Source organism: Scleropages formosus, chromosome 19, assembly GCF_900964775.1.
Source record: "Scleropages formosus chromosome 19, fSclFor1.1, whole genome shotgun sequence".
Taxonomy (NCBI): Eukaryota; Metazoa; Chordata; class Actinopteri; order Osteoglossiformes; family Osteoglossidae; genus Scleropages; species Scleropages formosus.
In genome coordinates, this window is record NC_041824.1 from 22,041,859 (window position 1) to 22,056,674 (window position 14,816).

The following is a 14,816-nucleotide window of genomic DNA, read 5'->3' on the forward strand; positions in this document are numbered from 1 at the left end:
ACAAAGTTCCTTCTACTCAAAAGAGGTTGTTCATCGATAACCTTCCTTCCCATCAACTGTAACCGCCCTTGTCGTCAGGTTTATGCAGTCATAGTTGTGTTTTTGTTGTATTTAGCCTTATGCATACATTTAACATGACATTGCCACTCCTACAAAATAAGCTGTAGAATACAATAAAACATCTGAGGCTAACATGTTGCAATCTTCCTTCACAAATCAAACATTTTGCTTAATGTGTCAGATGAATTGCTACATAAGATGAATGAAACCCATTCCAGTAATACTTCTTGTGTCGCATTGTATTGGGGAAGATGGTAGTGTAGTGGTTACAGCCGCTGTCTTTGACCCCAGAGGTCACGGGTTTGATTTTTAGCTGTAGTGCCCTTGGGTAAGGTCCTGCTCAGCTATAGAAATGGGTAAATAAGTGTAGGTGGCATAACATTGTATGCTGCTTTAGAGAAAAGTGTCAGGTAAATGTCCAACATAAATGTGAACTTACTGCACTAACAATCTTTTTCATAAACCAAATTCATCAATGTCTGCTTTCTCTCAGGAAAAGTAGCGAGAGTACATTGTGAAATATATACAAAATTCCGACATGTAGTTAAAATGCAAGTAACTGGATCTTCTGAAGCACTGCAAGGAAGAAGACACATTGGACTGTCAGATACAGCACTGACAAAGACCATCTCCATCACACTGATAAATGGAGAAGAGGGAAAAAAGATGCTGATCTAATAAAAATGTGTTCTTTGTACTTACATGCTAAATCTGAGTATTCCCAGCTGTGCACCAAGACCAAGGCCAAAAAGATAAAAGTAGAAAATATGAGAAAACAGCAGAGCACAGGATGGAACTCCTCACCCTGACAGAAAGCTGTCGGTTTCTCATGGTTGTGTTCTCAAGGCCTTTAAAACCAGGGTATCATCTCTGGGGTCAGGGGCTCAAATTAGTTAGAAGGGCACAGCCTTGGAGCAAAGGGGGGGGGGTATTTTGGAGACTACATGACGTTTAATTTTATTCATCCAGCAGCTGTTTTTCTCCAAAGCAGCATACAACTCAAAGTAAACACGTGCATTTCGCAAAAAAGGCCTTTAGATACAGACACACAACTATGAAAGCAACTTTACCACTGTTTTGCCCACATATGTTACTTATGGAAAAGTTTATAGAGCCTAGAGAAGAAACAAAAAGATGATCATGATACACGGTGTAAATGTATGTGACTCAAGTGATCAGGAGAGAAGTGTGTTTGAAAGAGATGAGTTTTAACATCCTTCTTGGGATCAGCATTCACTGGTAGGGATTCAGCAGTTCTGAGGGAGGGAGCATAGATTACTTTGATACTCTCCTCTGTCCCAGCTAAAATGATTTAACAGCCTGTATTAATGATTGTATTAATTTTAAAAAAAAAAAAAATCAAAGTGCACCCATGCATAGATCTGGGACATGTCCATGACCTAGACTGTTGGGAATGAAATTATGTGCCAATGCACTTTACAAACTGAACAAGGCTTTAAAAAAAACACAAAGAAATTTAAATTTTAAAAAAAAAAAAAAAACCTGGGGCTTTTTTAGACTGAGAAACAGCCGGCCATGGTCAGTGTGTCCGGCCTGCCCACTGCGTGCTGGCAGCGTTCCCGCAGGCTGGCTCCACTGGCGGCGCCTGTCTCGCTGCGTGCGTGACGCCGCTCTGGTCCCGGTGGGCACCGCGACCTCCGGACATGCCATTGCGGCGCGCACACAGTCGGAGGAGCCGCCGGAGAGAGTGCGCGCGCGGGCTAGCGGGCGCGCGGCCACAGAGGTAAAATCCGCCTTCCGCTCCCGCCAAAAGAGCGACAGGAAGCGCTTCGACTGGGTAACGCATACGGGGCGGGGTGTGGGTGTGGATGGGGGTTTCGTGGACGTGCGGAGGCAGCGCGTGCTGAAGTGCGGCAACGCGAAGCAAATAAAAACAAAAGAGAAAATAGCTCGTCAGCAGCAAGAAAATAGCAGAGGCCACACGGCGCCAGGTCCGGAGAGTTGCGACTACGGCCGTCAACAGGCGGAGGGGGCGGGGCGAGGCGAGGCGGGGCACGTGTAGCCCTGGCGCTCCATCACGCCAGCGTTGGCCCATCAAAGTTTGGGTGTAACGCCCTTGGGCACCGTTGCTGATGTTTTAACCGCCTCCCCCCCCCCCCCCGCGACCCACACGCTGTTTGGCCAGTGCGCTGCAGAGTGTGTCACTTCTCGAAGTGTAATCTTGCTCCAGGATCTGGACGTGTCCGTTGTCCGGACTGAGTGTCCGCGCCGTGGGCAGTGCGGAGCCGCTGTCCCGCCTGCTGCTGCCGAGCGGAAGGCAGCGATCCCACTGCCTGTTTATCCGGAGATGATGTTGATGGCGAGCGCGATAGAGCCCCGCGGGATCGTCCGCAGTCGCACCCGCAGCAGCCTCGGCGCCTCGCGGATCTGACCCGACATGTCCCGCGCATACTTGGAAGGACGTTCCTCGCGCCGGCTGTGTTTTGCTTCTTGTGAAGTTCCTTCTTTTTAAAGGGCTCGCTCGCGACCGACTCCCGCGGAATGTCCTCCTACTACTACGTTTGAAATCCCTTGCGTGGGGTGGGGGTTAAAAAAGAAAAAAAAGGTCTGCAGGAGGAGGTTGAGTAAGTGCGGAGAAGTTCTGGGGAAGAGGAGCCACATGGACGCGATCTGACGCCACAGAAGCAAGCGCTGTGTGTGTGTGTGGAGTTCTGGAAAGAATCGAACACACACTTTGTTTTTAATATGGGCCATGTGCGCTGTGGTTCGGAGCTCCTCGACACTCGGGTGACTTCGTGAGTGAGTGAGTCAGTGTGTCCATCCAGCGAGCGAACCGAACGAACCTCCGTCTCCGTGCAGGAAGAGACAAGAGTCTAGCGATCAGGTAAAGTTTATAAGGCAGAAACTCTTTTACCGTGTTTTTGATGCCGTACTATAGTATAGTACGTGTCTGTAGCGTATCATGTAGAAGAGAGGAGCCCCGATTTACGGAGCGAGAAGCGTCTCTTACTGCGGGAAGGACGTGCCGCGCGGCGGGGCTCCGTGTCATTCATGGTAAAACAGGGTAGCGTATGAACGGGAACTGAAGATCAGTGACACGGGACATTTTTTTCGCACTGACGCAGGGGACACACATTTTTCCGGCTGCAGAACTGAACACTTCTGGTTCCATTAGTTTGTTACACTGCATCATACTCGTCCCTTATTATTTGTCTCGTGATAAATAAATAAATGTCATGAAACGTAAGAGACCCAGATAGATCTGTTTTAACTTGATAAATCTGAGCCACTCTTAGTTGTTTTGCTTCTTGATTTATGTTATTTATAGCAAAACAAGTGATGCTACGTTGATTTATTATACCAAATTTATACTAACCCTGTCTTGATGTTGCTTTCTCTCTGTACTCTAACATTATGTGTGTGTTCTTCACACACCTTGTGAAGAGTGTAGGTGCCATCAACGCTGTTACATGAAAATGCATGGATGAGTGACCCAGTGTAAGTAGTGTATCTAACAGTGTAAGTCACCACGGTGAATAAGGTGTGTGGGGTCTTAACACTACATAGGGTTCATTGGAAGTCTCTTTGGAGAAAAGCATCTGCTAAATAAATAAATGTAAGTGTAAAATATTTTTTTTTTGTTCATATTAGGGGCCCTTATACATAAGAGTTTACACCGTCGAGTACAGCGTACTAAGTGCAGGCTTGATGGGTCTTCACACCTGTGGGAATTTGACAGGTCTATTCAGACATTCCTCCTACCTGCCCAGGAGTCAATCCTGGTGTCTCGTAGTTGTACGTTCACATCATGAATGATTCGTACCTGCTCTTTTACCTGCTCCGCAGCAGGGCTTCGCCTCTGTAGCTCTTCGGTGGTTATTATTCGGTTCAGCGGACGGTGCAAATCCAGAAAAGAAGGGCGCAGCCGGAGAAAAACATTACTTCTGCTTTTAAGTATTCGTTGCTAGATAAGATGCAACCTGTTCCAAATCATCAGAGTAAATATGCTGACAAAAACAGTTATGTTTATATGTGTACAAATATGGTTCGTATATACAAGTTTATATATATAAACATATATGTGTATTACAGACATTATATATGCATATTCTATATATTGTGTATATATATGTATATACAATATACATTGTATATTGGTGTATGTGTATATTACACACATACTTATACATGTATATACATATGTGTGTGTGCCTGTGTAAATAAATATTATTCTCAAGTTTCTTTTTTTGGTGGTATTTTGAATGTGCCACGGTATTATAATTACCACAGGGGGGAAACACTAACCATCTGTGGACCTTGACTTGTCTCAAGTGTTCAGGAGCCATTGAGTGAAATTTCTTTTTTTGGAAGTTTTTTTTTTTTTTTTTTTTTTTCTTTCCTGTTCTTCATGAAAATAGCATTAAGTGTGGGTGGCTAGTTGGATGCCAGGGCTTTAGTTCCTCTTGGTTTCCCAGCTGAAAATTCTGTAAAAATTTAATGTAGAGCACATTTTCCGATATCGTGAGATTTTAGCGTGAAAGTGTAATGTAAAATTACTAACACTTTTTCAATGTAAAATTTAGCTTTTTTTTTTTTTTTTATTAACTGAAGGCCATTTCAGAACTCGAAGGTATTGAACAGTCTAGAATCTTAATTTTTACATGTTCTGTAAGGGGGGATGTGGTGGTGCGGCAGGTTCAGCTGGTGCCTGCTGTGTGGTGGGTCTGGGGTTCATGTCCTGCTTGGGGTGCCTTGAGATGGACTGGCATCTTGTTCTGGGTGTGTCCCCAACCTTGGCCCTGCACCATATGCTGCTGGGTTTGGCTCTGGCTCTTTGCAACCCCCCTTGGGACAGGTGGTTGTTGACAATAGATGGATGGATGGATTGATGGATATTCTGTATGTCTGCTGCATGGCATAGAGTTACAGCAGTGTATCTCCCCTAGTGTGTGTGCAGGCAACTCTCTGTACCCATTGCATTAATTACACCACCAAACGCTTCACAGGCCAGGAGGAAAAGTTGCCTGTCAGACGGTGGCAGTAAGGGTATCAATAAGCTGTTCCTCCCTGAAGACCACACTACTGACAGTTACTATGGTACCAGCTGTTTCGTTGCAGTTCACATGGAGGAAGTGGGTCCACTGTGCATTCTTGGAGGTGTGTACTCCTCGATGGGGAGAGCTCTTAGGGGAGATCAGCAGGGACAGATAGGAGTCTCACTAATGCCGGGAGGGGGTCCTACAGTGCAGTGGCTGCGTATCACTGATTCTATGCAGACTGGCTACAGAAAGCACATAACAGCTGCTTACCACAGTACACTTATGTGCTCTGAATTCAAATCCCTGCTTCAGCTGAACCAGTTTTGTTATGTACACAATGACCTATTGATAAAGAATTACAACTGACAACATTTATTATCTTTAAGGACTACAGACCGTGGAAAAGAAGCATGTCTCTCTGGAGTACAGTATAGTATTTTTTCGACGGGATATTGTAAGGGAAGAAAAAACAAGCAGAGTTTTGGTTTGAGTGAGTGATATTTCTTACAAAGTTCTTAACTGCAGAATTTTTTTTTTTTTTTTTTAAATTTCCACTAACCGGGAAGGAGCCTCCAATGCCGTAATTGACACTCTGAGAGTGAGCTTGCTCAGAGAACGCTAAGTGTTTTTCTTACCTAACAATAATGATCCTACAACATTTACAATGGCAGCGTGCACATTTTATAAATCGGTGCCGCTGACGCAAAACAAATGCAATCCAGAGCCCCTCTCGCCGGCCTCCCGCTCCCTGTCCTCCTCACGTGAGCTCTGGAAGCCCAGATCCAAACAATGGGCAGACCTGCGGGTCTCGCCGGAGAGCCGGGTGCGGCTCCTCAGCGGCAGGAAGCACAACCGTCAATATTTACTCTGCGCTCAGAATGGCCTCGGAGCCGGCGTGCCGAGCAGCACAGGGGCCGGAGACCCCCCTCCACACCCTCGCTTCACTTAGTGATGCAATTAGAAAGCAGGCAGACTGACTGGACCCTTTGACTCTGTTGTCTTTGTGCTCATAACTTCCTCTGTTTGTGGTCCGGGGACTGGGCTGCGGTAGTGGGTGATGTTTTTTCTCTTTTTTTGGTCTTTAGTAGAGATGCCAAGATAGCCAGCTAAACAAATACGTCATAGGGGACTGTCAGGGCAGATGGGAAGAGTTCGAGATCCGAGGGCCTGAGATGAAGAGGTGTGGATGGTGATGGCAGCCAGGAGAAAGTGAAATGGAGTCAAGAGAACAAGAAGTCTATAAAAGCTTTTGTGCTAGTTTAAAGCCGAAGTTGTTAAAGGTATACTGTAAGTGGTGACATTTGCTTCTATTCTGAGTTGAAGGCAAACATTTTGAAAAAAATAAAACATTACCGATTTAGCAGACTCTCAATGTATGAAATCCAGCAGAAGCCAGTAACTGTAGCAACTGACTGTTACTGAAATATCTGCATCTCGGTATCTAAAGATGGGCAGAATAAACCGGAATAATGATCCAAAAATCAGATCTTCCAAACATATTAACAAGGATTAACAGTGACAACAGGGGTACCTGGTAGACTAGTGGTTAGAGTAGTTAATTTTGGACCCAGAGGTCACAGGTTCAAATCCCACAACCACTTGTAGTAGCCTTGAGCAAGGTGCTTACCCCGAATTGCTCCAGTAAAATTATCCAGCTGTTTAAATGGGTAAATAATTGTTAGTAGCTTAACATTGTAGATCACGTTGTAGAAAAGTGTCAGCTAAATGAATAAATCTCAGGTGCAGAGGTGATGCTGCATACTCTGATAGTCTGCGCCTCCTTGTACTCCTCTGTGATGAGAGATGCCATATTGAGATATGCTTTGATGGCTCGTGTGAGATCCTTGTTTTTTGTAGTCACCAAGTGCCTTTGGCAACAGTGGGAAGCCGCTGTTTCGTTTAGATATTTGTAATTGTACTTCTGCACGTTCTCCATTTTGCATGACGCCCGTTGCGTTGTTTCTGAGAGCTACGCGCGGAAAGATTGCCGCACAGTTTCAGACAGTCAGCGTTTCACCAGCTTTCCGTCACGAGTCAAGTGAGGAACAGATACTGTATGTGGGTGACTCACGTTCGAGCGGGGAAAAGGCAGTTTGAAACCTCCTGAGTGTGTTTGTCTAATGTGACTGCTGCAGCAAAATGACCAATTTAAATGGGAATGGGGGTGTGTTTGCATTAAAAGTTGTCCTCCTCCTGGTTGACAGATATGCAAAGAGCCATGGTGTCACTGCTGCCCGCACTGCTGCTGGCTACACCCGGCTTGTGGTTAGTCACATCTCAGGCAGGTAAGTCTAAGTCCGCGTACACAAGATGGCATTACACTCCTGTCCTTTACCGTGCTCACGCAGTCTGCACATGCGATGTTGCTTGAAAGTGTATGAACCTTGTAGGGATGGTCATTATTCTTGCATAAAATACTCAGATTAACTTATATAATCTAAATCTTAAATTTATTAATTGAATAAATGATGATGATTTACACCCCTGATTCTACTTCCCTACTTGGTGTAACCAGTGCATCTTGGGGTTCACTTATTTTTACGCAGGATTTCCTCTAAAGCTACAGTGTTTTGTGGTAGAATTAAGGGGCACAAAGGGTTCACACACTTTCAAGCTGAACGGTATTGTGAGCATCCATCCAAGTCAGAGTAACCATGGCCTGGACTTCAGCCCGGGGAATATAATGAGGAAGGTGGGACACACCCTGGACAGGATGACAGCTCATCATACACTATGGGCACAAAACACATACTCCTTTACTGTATGGGCAATCTAAAGACACCACACACACACACACACACACACACACACACACACACACACATATTTCTGAACCGCTTGTCCCATTTGGGGTCACGGGGAGCCAGAGCCTAACCTGGCAACACAGGGCGTAAGGCTGGAGGGGGAGGGGACACACCCAGGGCAGGACACCAGTGCATCACAAGGCACCCCAAGCGGGACCCGAACCCCAGACCCACCAGAGAGCAGGACAAGGTCCAACCCACTGCGCCACTGCACCCCCCTAAAGACACCAGTACCGTTGAATAGTGGACTGTGGGAGGAAATCAGAGCTCCCGATACACACTGGTGGGAACCTTGAAGAAAAAATGAAGTGTAACAAGCAGAAAGCTGCGGTCAAATTTAAATCCACCTAATCTAAGCTGTCAGGCTCCTGGTGCTCTTATCACCATCCTGTAGAGGTTCAGCGCCCTGGCTTGAAAACACAGGCAAAAACCCTAGAAAGGCAAGTGGACCGCCAGCCTCCACTGTTCCTGCTCTCCGCTGCCATCGCTGCTGCAGCTCGAAGCTCTGTGTTCACACATTAGAGAGCAAACAGTGTAAAATTGCTGTATCGTTGTGTGGAACGAGCTGCCTTTTCTTGTATCTCCCTGATTTGGGTTCAATACTCCATAAATGTGTTTTCTCTCCTTTGTCCTCTTTTACCAGACCAGGATTCTTTCAGCCCACCTTCAGAAACGAGTAAGTTGGGGTGAATTTTGCTGTTCCTCTGGGTACACACACTTATTACTTAGATGCTCTTTTTATTATTGTGTGTGTGTTTTTTTTTTTTTTTTTACCTCCCAAGACTTTGTGCAATTCCAGAAATATCCTGTTTGACATTTTCTCACCTCTGACTATGGTGTCTCTCGCCGTTTCTCTCCGCGTGTGTGTGCCCAGACCAACCGACGCAGCGCCAAGTGCTGTGTGCGTGCGAGAACAGGTACCCCTGTGAGAACAACACCTGCTGGGGGCACCGCTGCTTCTTCATCCACATCTCAGGCGACACACAGAGGGGCTGCTTCCAGAGGGCGCAGCAGGAGCAGTGTTTCGTTCCCCGCATACACAACCTGTTCATCGACTGCTGCTCCTCTCATCTCTGCAATGCCAACACAAGCGTGCCCTCGGTCCCAGGTCAGTAGACATGTCCCGCTTCTCGCGAGTCACAGATCGTGTCCTTTCCCTCAGTCCTGCAGTCAGTGCTGCCACCTAAAGGTTCCTGTACAATGTGGCTGTTGGCTGTGATTCATTGAAACAAATTTCAAGCAAACTAACATCACTTATACAGTGGTGCTGCCTGAAAGTGTGTGAGCCCCTTCTGTCCCTTAGTTTTACCGCAAAATGGTTATTTAATGAGAATCAGTGTTTCTCGTGTGACATAACAGGTGTGTAATGACCAATTCTGTATGTTGCTTTAGAGGAAATCGTGTGTGTAGTAGAAACAGAGAAGAAGTGCAGGTGTAAAAATAAGTGAAGCCCAAGTGTCATTGGTTAAACCAAGTAGGTAAGTAGAATTAGGGGGTGTAAATCACAGTCATTCATTCATTTTATAAGTTTATTCTAAGGTTTAACATTTAGATTTTACAAGGGGGGGGGCAAAGTGGGTTTGGCTGGGTCCCGCTCTCTGGCGAGTCTGGGGTTCGAGTCCCACTTGGAATGCCTTGTGATGGACTGGCGTCCCGTCCTGGGTGTGTCCCCTCCCCCTACAGCCTTATGCCCTGTGTTGCCGGGTTAGGCTCTGGCTCGCTGTGACCTTGCTTGGGACAAGCAGTTTCAGACTGTGTGTGTGTATGTGTGTGATTTAGATTTTACAAGTTTATTTTAATATTTTATACGGGAATAAAAACCATCCGTATAGGGTTCACATACTTTCAGTCTGCACTGTATTTACAATTATTCATTTAGTTGACACCTTTACATTTTTACACTTTGCTGCTAAAACTTATTTACCTTTTTGTACAGCTGGATAATTTTTACCATATCAGCCAAGGGTAAGTAAATGGTTCAGGGGGTTCTACAGCAGGAGTCTCATTTAACCTGGGGTCTATAAATGTTTCATTGTAGTAACTGATCCATTGTTAAATTATTTTTCTTTGTGAAAGTTTCTGGCAGAATCAGCAATGTTTTGACCGAAAACGGGCCCAAAAGAACCGCATCTCTGGCTCTTGTAACTCTGTGCCTGTGTTCCGCCTGTTTGCGTCCAGTAGTTGAACAGAAAGAGAAGAAGAACCTGGTTCTTCTGGTCGGGGTTCCACTGCTGGCCCTGCTAGTCCTGTCCCTGGCAATGTGTGGTCTGGTGTTCTGGCTGCGCTTCCGGCACCGGCACCTCAGGCCGACTCGACTCGAAGAGCAAGACACAAACATGCTGAAGGTCCCCAACGGTGGAGACCCTACTTACGGGGTAGGTTCTGAACCATCCTTTCAAAACGTTCGTGGTCACGGATGAGGCACCAATAGCCAAAGGTGTATTAGGGCTGCCGTGTGGTAGAAAATGGAGGTGCCGACCACAGATTTTTGTAGATTCCTTGGACCCTAAGTCCTGCGCGTGAGTCCTCAAGGTGACAGTCACTAACGTCACAAAGCGGAGGTTGAAGCTCTGAAAATTCGGTGCAGTTCTAGTCCTTTTTCGTGTCATTCGTCTCTTTGCTCCGCCCACCAGTAAGTCTCTAGGTAGCGATCCACAGTAAATTCAGCCTCGCTCTTTCTCAGTGAGTCACTGCAATCTCTGCAGGGGGGAGAAGTTTAGCCACATCGAGTTCATCCAGCGTGGTAAAATGCGAGATCTCAAGTTTCACTTCTGTGGTCGCACAGGGCTCCTCTGCAGCATGACGGAAACGCTTCCCGCTGTGTCAGTACGATGGATGTGCCTCTCGCTCTCATCTGCAGGACATATTTGATGAGTTCTGCACGTCGGGCAGCGGCACAGGTCTGCCCTACCTGGTACAGAGGACGATGGCCCGGCAGATCTCTCTTGTTGAGTGTGTCGGTGAGAAATCGACTTCCACACGCACACCCACACGCGGAGTTTCTCAGTCATGGTGATCTCTTGCAAGTGCAGCAACGTTTAGTTGCGCAAGCGCTTAGTCTCACAATCTCAGAAACACAGGATAACCAAATAAATTGTGCCATTAATTGGGTACGCGCCACAGGAGGAACACGGTTTCGACCTTCAGTTTCATTTCAAATAAAGAGATGTAAAGTTGCTCGAAAGGCCTTAAAATAAACCACCTGCTGCCTGCCACTGTCGACCTGCAGCAACCTTTGTGTCGGTCCTTGACGGAGCGTGTTGGTCTGCTGCATTCCCTCCAGGGAAGGGCCGTTACGGTGAGGTGTGGCGGGGCACGTGGATGGGGGAGAGCGTAGCCGTGAAGATCTTCTCCTCTCGAGATGAGCAGTCCTGGTTCCGCGAGACCGAGATCTACAACACCGTTCAGCTCCGGCATGAGAACATCCTGGGTGAGACCTCCAGCGCTCTGCTGGGCGGTGTGCTTCCCGGGATTTACCTCAATGTTACCACTGACAGATACTCCAAAACACAGAGCATATGTCCAGCTCCCATGCAGCGCTGAACACTCCGCTCAGTCCTCAACAAGCTGTGTTCTCCCTTTTTCTACTTCATCTGTAGGTTTCATAGCCTCCGACATGACGTCCAAAAACTCGAGTACCCAGCTTTGGCTGATCACACACTACCATGAGCTGGGCTCCCTTTATGACTTCCTCCAGTACAGCAGCCTGGACCCCGAAGGCTGCCTGCGCATGTGCCAGTCGGTGGCCTGTGGCCTCGTGCACCTGCACACGGAGATACGCAGCTTCCAGGGCAAGCCCGCCATCGCCCATCGGGACCTCAAGAGTCGCAACATTCTGGTGAAGAAGAACGGCCAGTGCTGTATCGCAGACCTGGGTGAGAGAGGGAAACAAGGACGCAGACTGGGAGTGCGGTGATTACAGCTGTCGCCCTGCCATCGGAGGTCTTGGGTTTGAACTCCCGTTGAGCAAGATGCCCTGAATCACTCCAGTAAAAAATGACCCAGCTGTTTAATGGCTAATAATTCTAAGTAGGTTAATTTACAAACTTAACATTGTAATTCACGTTGGAGATAAGCACCATTTAAATGCACAAGTAATAAATAAATAATAGAATGATGGCTCCCTCCATGGAGGGGAGCCCACTGGACAAACGTGGGAGCTTGTCTCTACATGTGGCCCTTCGTGGAGTTCAGTGGGTGCAACAGCTTCATGGTGAGAGATTTGTGCAGTGAAACGGCACTACTGATGCAGCGCTCTGTCCCTTCAGGCCTGGCGGTCATACACTCTCAGACCACAGATTACCTGGACGTGGGCAACAACCCTCGGGTCGGAACCAAGCGTTACATGGCCCCTGAAGTTCTCGACGAAACCATTCGGATGGATGTCTTCGAATCCTACAAGCAGACTGACATATGGGCCCTCGGCTTGGTTCTGTGGGAGATCACTCGTAGGACCGTGGTAAACGGTACCTCTCCCGTTTCTTAGTGCCTTTTTATTTTCCGCTCTTCCCATTCGGGCACATGGTGCAGTACCCTCATTTTCATGTTCCTGGGCTGTTGTGTCCATTGCAAAGCTGCTGAGTTCCTTTTTTAATCCCAGATAGAATTTTGAATGGAGAACATAATTTTCAGTGTTTTGTAACAAAATTAACATCCTGTTACTTTTAATAATGTGTGCTTCATCCCATGCGCGCAGCAGGTTTCTTCTGAAGTTCGTTAGAAGTGAAAAGAACTGTTGGATCTGAAAGACGGTGTTATTTGTCTCGGCAAATATAGCATTTCAACATGGAAAAGGCAAAGTCGTTATGATTATTGCTACATTTAATGACACTTACACTGAAACAGAAACAATTATGGAGATTTGATTAACCCTTCTCCAGGAACTAGGCAGTGCATAAATAAACACCCTGGCTAACCTTTCTAGTAATCATAATGGGTGTTTTCTTCTTAATCTGAGATTTATGACAGTAATAAAAAGAGCAAAAGGAACTGGCCAGGGGGGCAGTCATAGCAGAACAGCCTACAGCTCTTCAGTCATCGCACTGTCCGTCTCTGGTTTCTCCTTCGCTGTCTGGTATCCTCTGCTCCGATTAGCGCTCCAGTAATTATAAACAGTCTTATCTGGTGTCAGCACTCAGCCCAGACACGAGTTCTGTGCAGAGCTCCAACAAACACAGGACCCGCTCTAGGGACCCCGGCAAATCTTTCTCGGGCCATTTCTCTCTCTCTCTAATTCAATGTACAGCTTTCGTGTTTATCCTCGCATTCACTTCTAATGTTTCAGTGCATTCTTGGCCCACAGCAGCGGTACAGTGAGAACAGAGCAATGCAGCTCGATAGGGTTTTGACCTCTCTAGCCGTTGCTGACTGTTAAAAATCCTGAAAAGAAAGATGGAAAATATGGAGGGTGTGTACGCTCGTGGCACAGCAGATATACGACTGATAACTAAACAGTATATCAGAACGTGATTTATAACACCTCATTTATAAATGTGTCATTTGAACATTCAACTTCAGTGTTCTACTGTATTTTAAACACTCAGACTGAGAACGTAGAGGCTTCATCCACTGCTGCTGGTAAAAAAAAATCTCTAATCGTGCTAATAGAGATTAGGAGGTTAATAGAGGGTGACGGGGGCAGCTGGTAGCGTGGTTGGCTTGAGTTGCTGCCTTTGGACCCGAAGGTCAAAGGTTTGAATCTCACCTCCGGCTGTAGCACCCTTGACCTGCACAGGTACACTGTACAAATAAGTAAATAATTTTAACTTTAGAGAAAAGTGTCAGGAAAATGAATAAATGTAAATATATACAGTAATCTGTACTGTACCCGGGGCTCATTGCAGCAGGACCCTGGTTACACATTCAGTGTGAGTTTCATGTCACTGTGTGCCATTTCACTTGGCTCCAGCCTCCTTCCTCTTGCCCAGCGGGGAGGTCCTTGAACATTCAGTCCTCTTTCTGTTCTGCCCCAAGGAATTGTGGAGGAGTATCGGCCTCCCTTCTTTGACGCGGTGCCCTCTGACCCTAGCTTTGAGGAGATGAAAAAGGTGGTATGCGTGGACCAGCAGAGGCCGAGCCTTCACAACCGCCTGCACTCGCACCCGGTGAGCCCTCCGCAGCACGTGTAGAGGAACAGTCCTTCGCTCTTGTGCGCCATAGAATCTACTGTGTCTTAAGGAACGAGAGACGTGACGTGCGCTCGAGATTCTTTAATTTTCCAGCGCAGTCACTGCCATCACTAGGACTCTCAGCCGCTCCTACTTACCGTATGTCTCCCTTCCTAAAGTTTTACTTTCAGGCATGTCGTCGTGCAATCTTGAGCATAATTCAGTGAGAGAAGTGGCTTTTTGCTCTCTGTGATGTTTTTCGACCAAAGATCCAGTGTAAAGGGACACGGCAATGTTCGGCTATCCCGATCTCACTGTTCCTCCTCCTCTGTGTGTCCAGATTCTGTCCACCATTGCCAAGATCATGAGGGAATGCTGGTTCCAGAGCCCCTCGGCTCGGCTCACCGCTCTCCGCGTGCGCAAGACCCTGTCCAAGCTGGACCAGGATCAGGACTACAGCCCCAGCAAAATGAAACAGGACTTCTAGGCCACAGACGGCTATACGAGAACTCCCGGCTAACGTTCAGCCGCTCAATGGCTCCATCTCTGGAAAGCTGAATCCGTCAAGGTTATGTGAATCCACCGTGCATAATAAGATTTACGGGGTTATTGAACTTGGCCGGATGCATTAGTGTGTCACCACTAGCTGGGTTCGCTCCCTTTTTCAAGGACGCAACAAAGAAGAGCGTTCCGTGTTTTTTACTGGGAGGACTGCAGCCCTGCCCTTTCAGCTCCATGGGCTCTTCACCTTCACCTCGTGCCCTTCCGCACTGTCCAACAGCAGCGCGCCGATCAGCCACCTCGCCTCACAGACACACTCTGGACCCATCCACGCAGCGTCCTTT

General features: G+C 47.1%; 1 protein-coding gene across 3 annotated transcripts; it reads left to right on the forward strand.

Moving 5' to 3' along the window:
• The first annotated feature begins 1,489 nt into the window (after positions 1 to 1,489).
• acvrl1 (activin A receptor like type 1) lies at positions 1,490 to 14,816 on the forward strand. 3 transcript variants are annotated; one of them, XM_029246270.1, is made up of 11 exons: positions 1,490 to 1,804; positions 7,265 to 7,345; positions 8,508 to 8,540; positions 8,739 to 8,972; positions 10,043 to 10,239; positions 10,725 to 10,824; positions 11,148 to 11,294; positions 11,464 to 11,739; positions 12,133 to 12,330; positions 13,838 to 13,968; positions 14,312 to 14,816. In XM_029246270.1, exons 2-11 carry the CDS (start codon positions 7,267 to 7,269, stop codon positions 14,456 to 14,458), a joined length of 1,542 nt encoding a protein of 513 aa, XP_029102103.1. In that variant the 5' UTR covers positions 1,490 to 1,804; positions 7,265 to 7,266; the 3' UTR covers positions 14,459 to 14,816. The 3 variants fall into 3 exon arrangements, with proteins under 3 accessions (XP_029102103.1, XP_018616159.1, XP_018616160.1); XM_018760643.2 differs by lacking the exon at positions 1,490 to 1,804 and adding an exon at positions 2,189 to 2,905; XM_018760644.2 differs by lacking the exon at positions 1,490 to 1,804 and adding an exon at positions 2,189 to 2,905 and having other exon boundaries at positions 10,046 to 10,239.

What these genes read in the sequence shown, in the direction of transcription:
- acvrl1 (XM_029246270.1), top strand. Translation starts at nt 7,267, where the DNA reads ATGCAAAGAGCCATGGTGTCACTGCTGCCCGCACTGCTGCTGGCTACA. An exon ending in GTGGAGACCCTACTTACGGG is followed by an intron (nt 10,240 to 10,724) that starts GTAGGTTCTGAA and finishes TCTCATCTGCAG; the next exon opens with GACATATTTGATGAGTTCTG. An exon ending in GTGCTGTATCGCAGACCTGG is followed by an intron (nt 11,740 to 12,132) that starts GTGAGAGAGGGA and finishes CTGTCCCTTCAG; the next exon opens with GCCTGGCGGTCATACACTCT.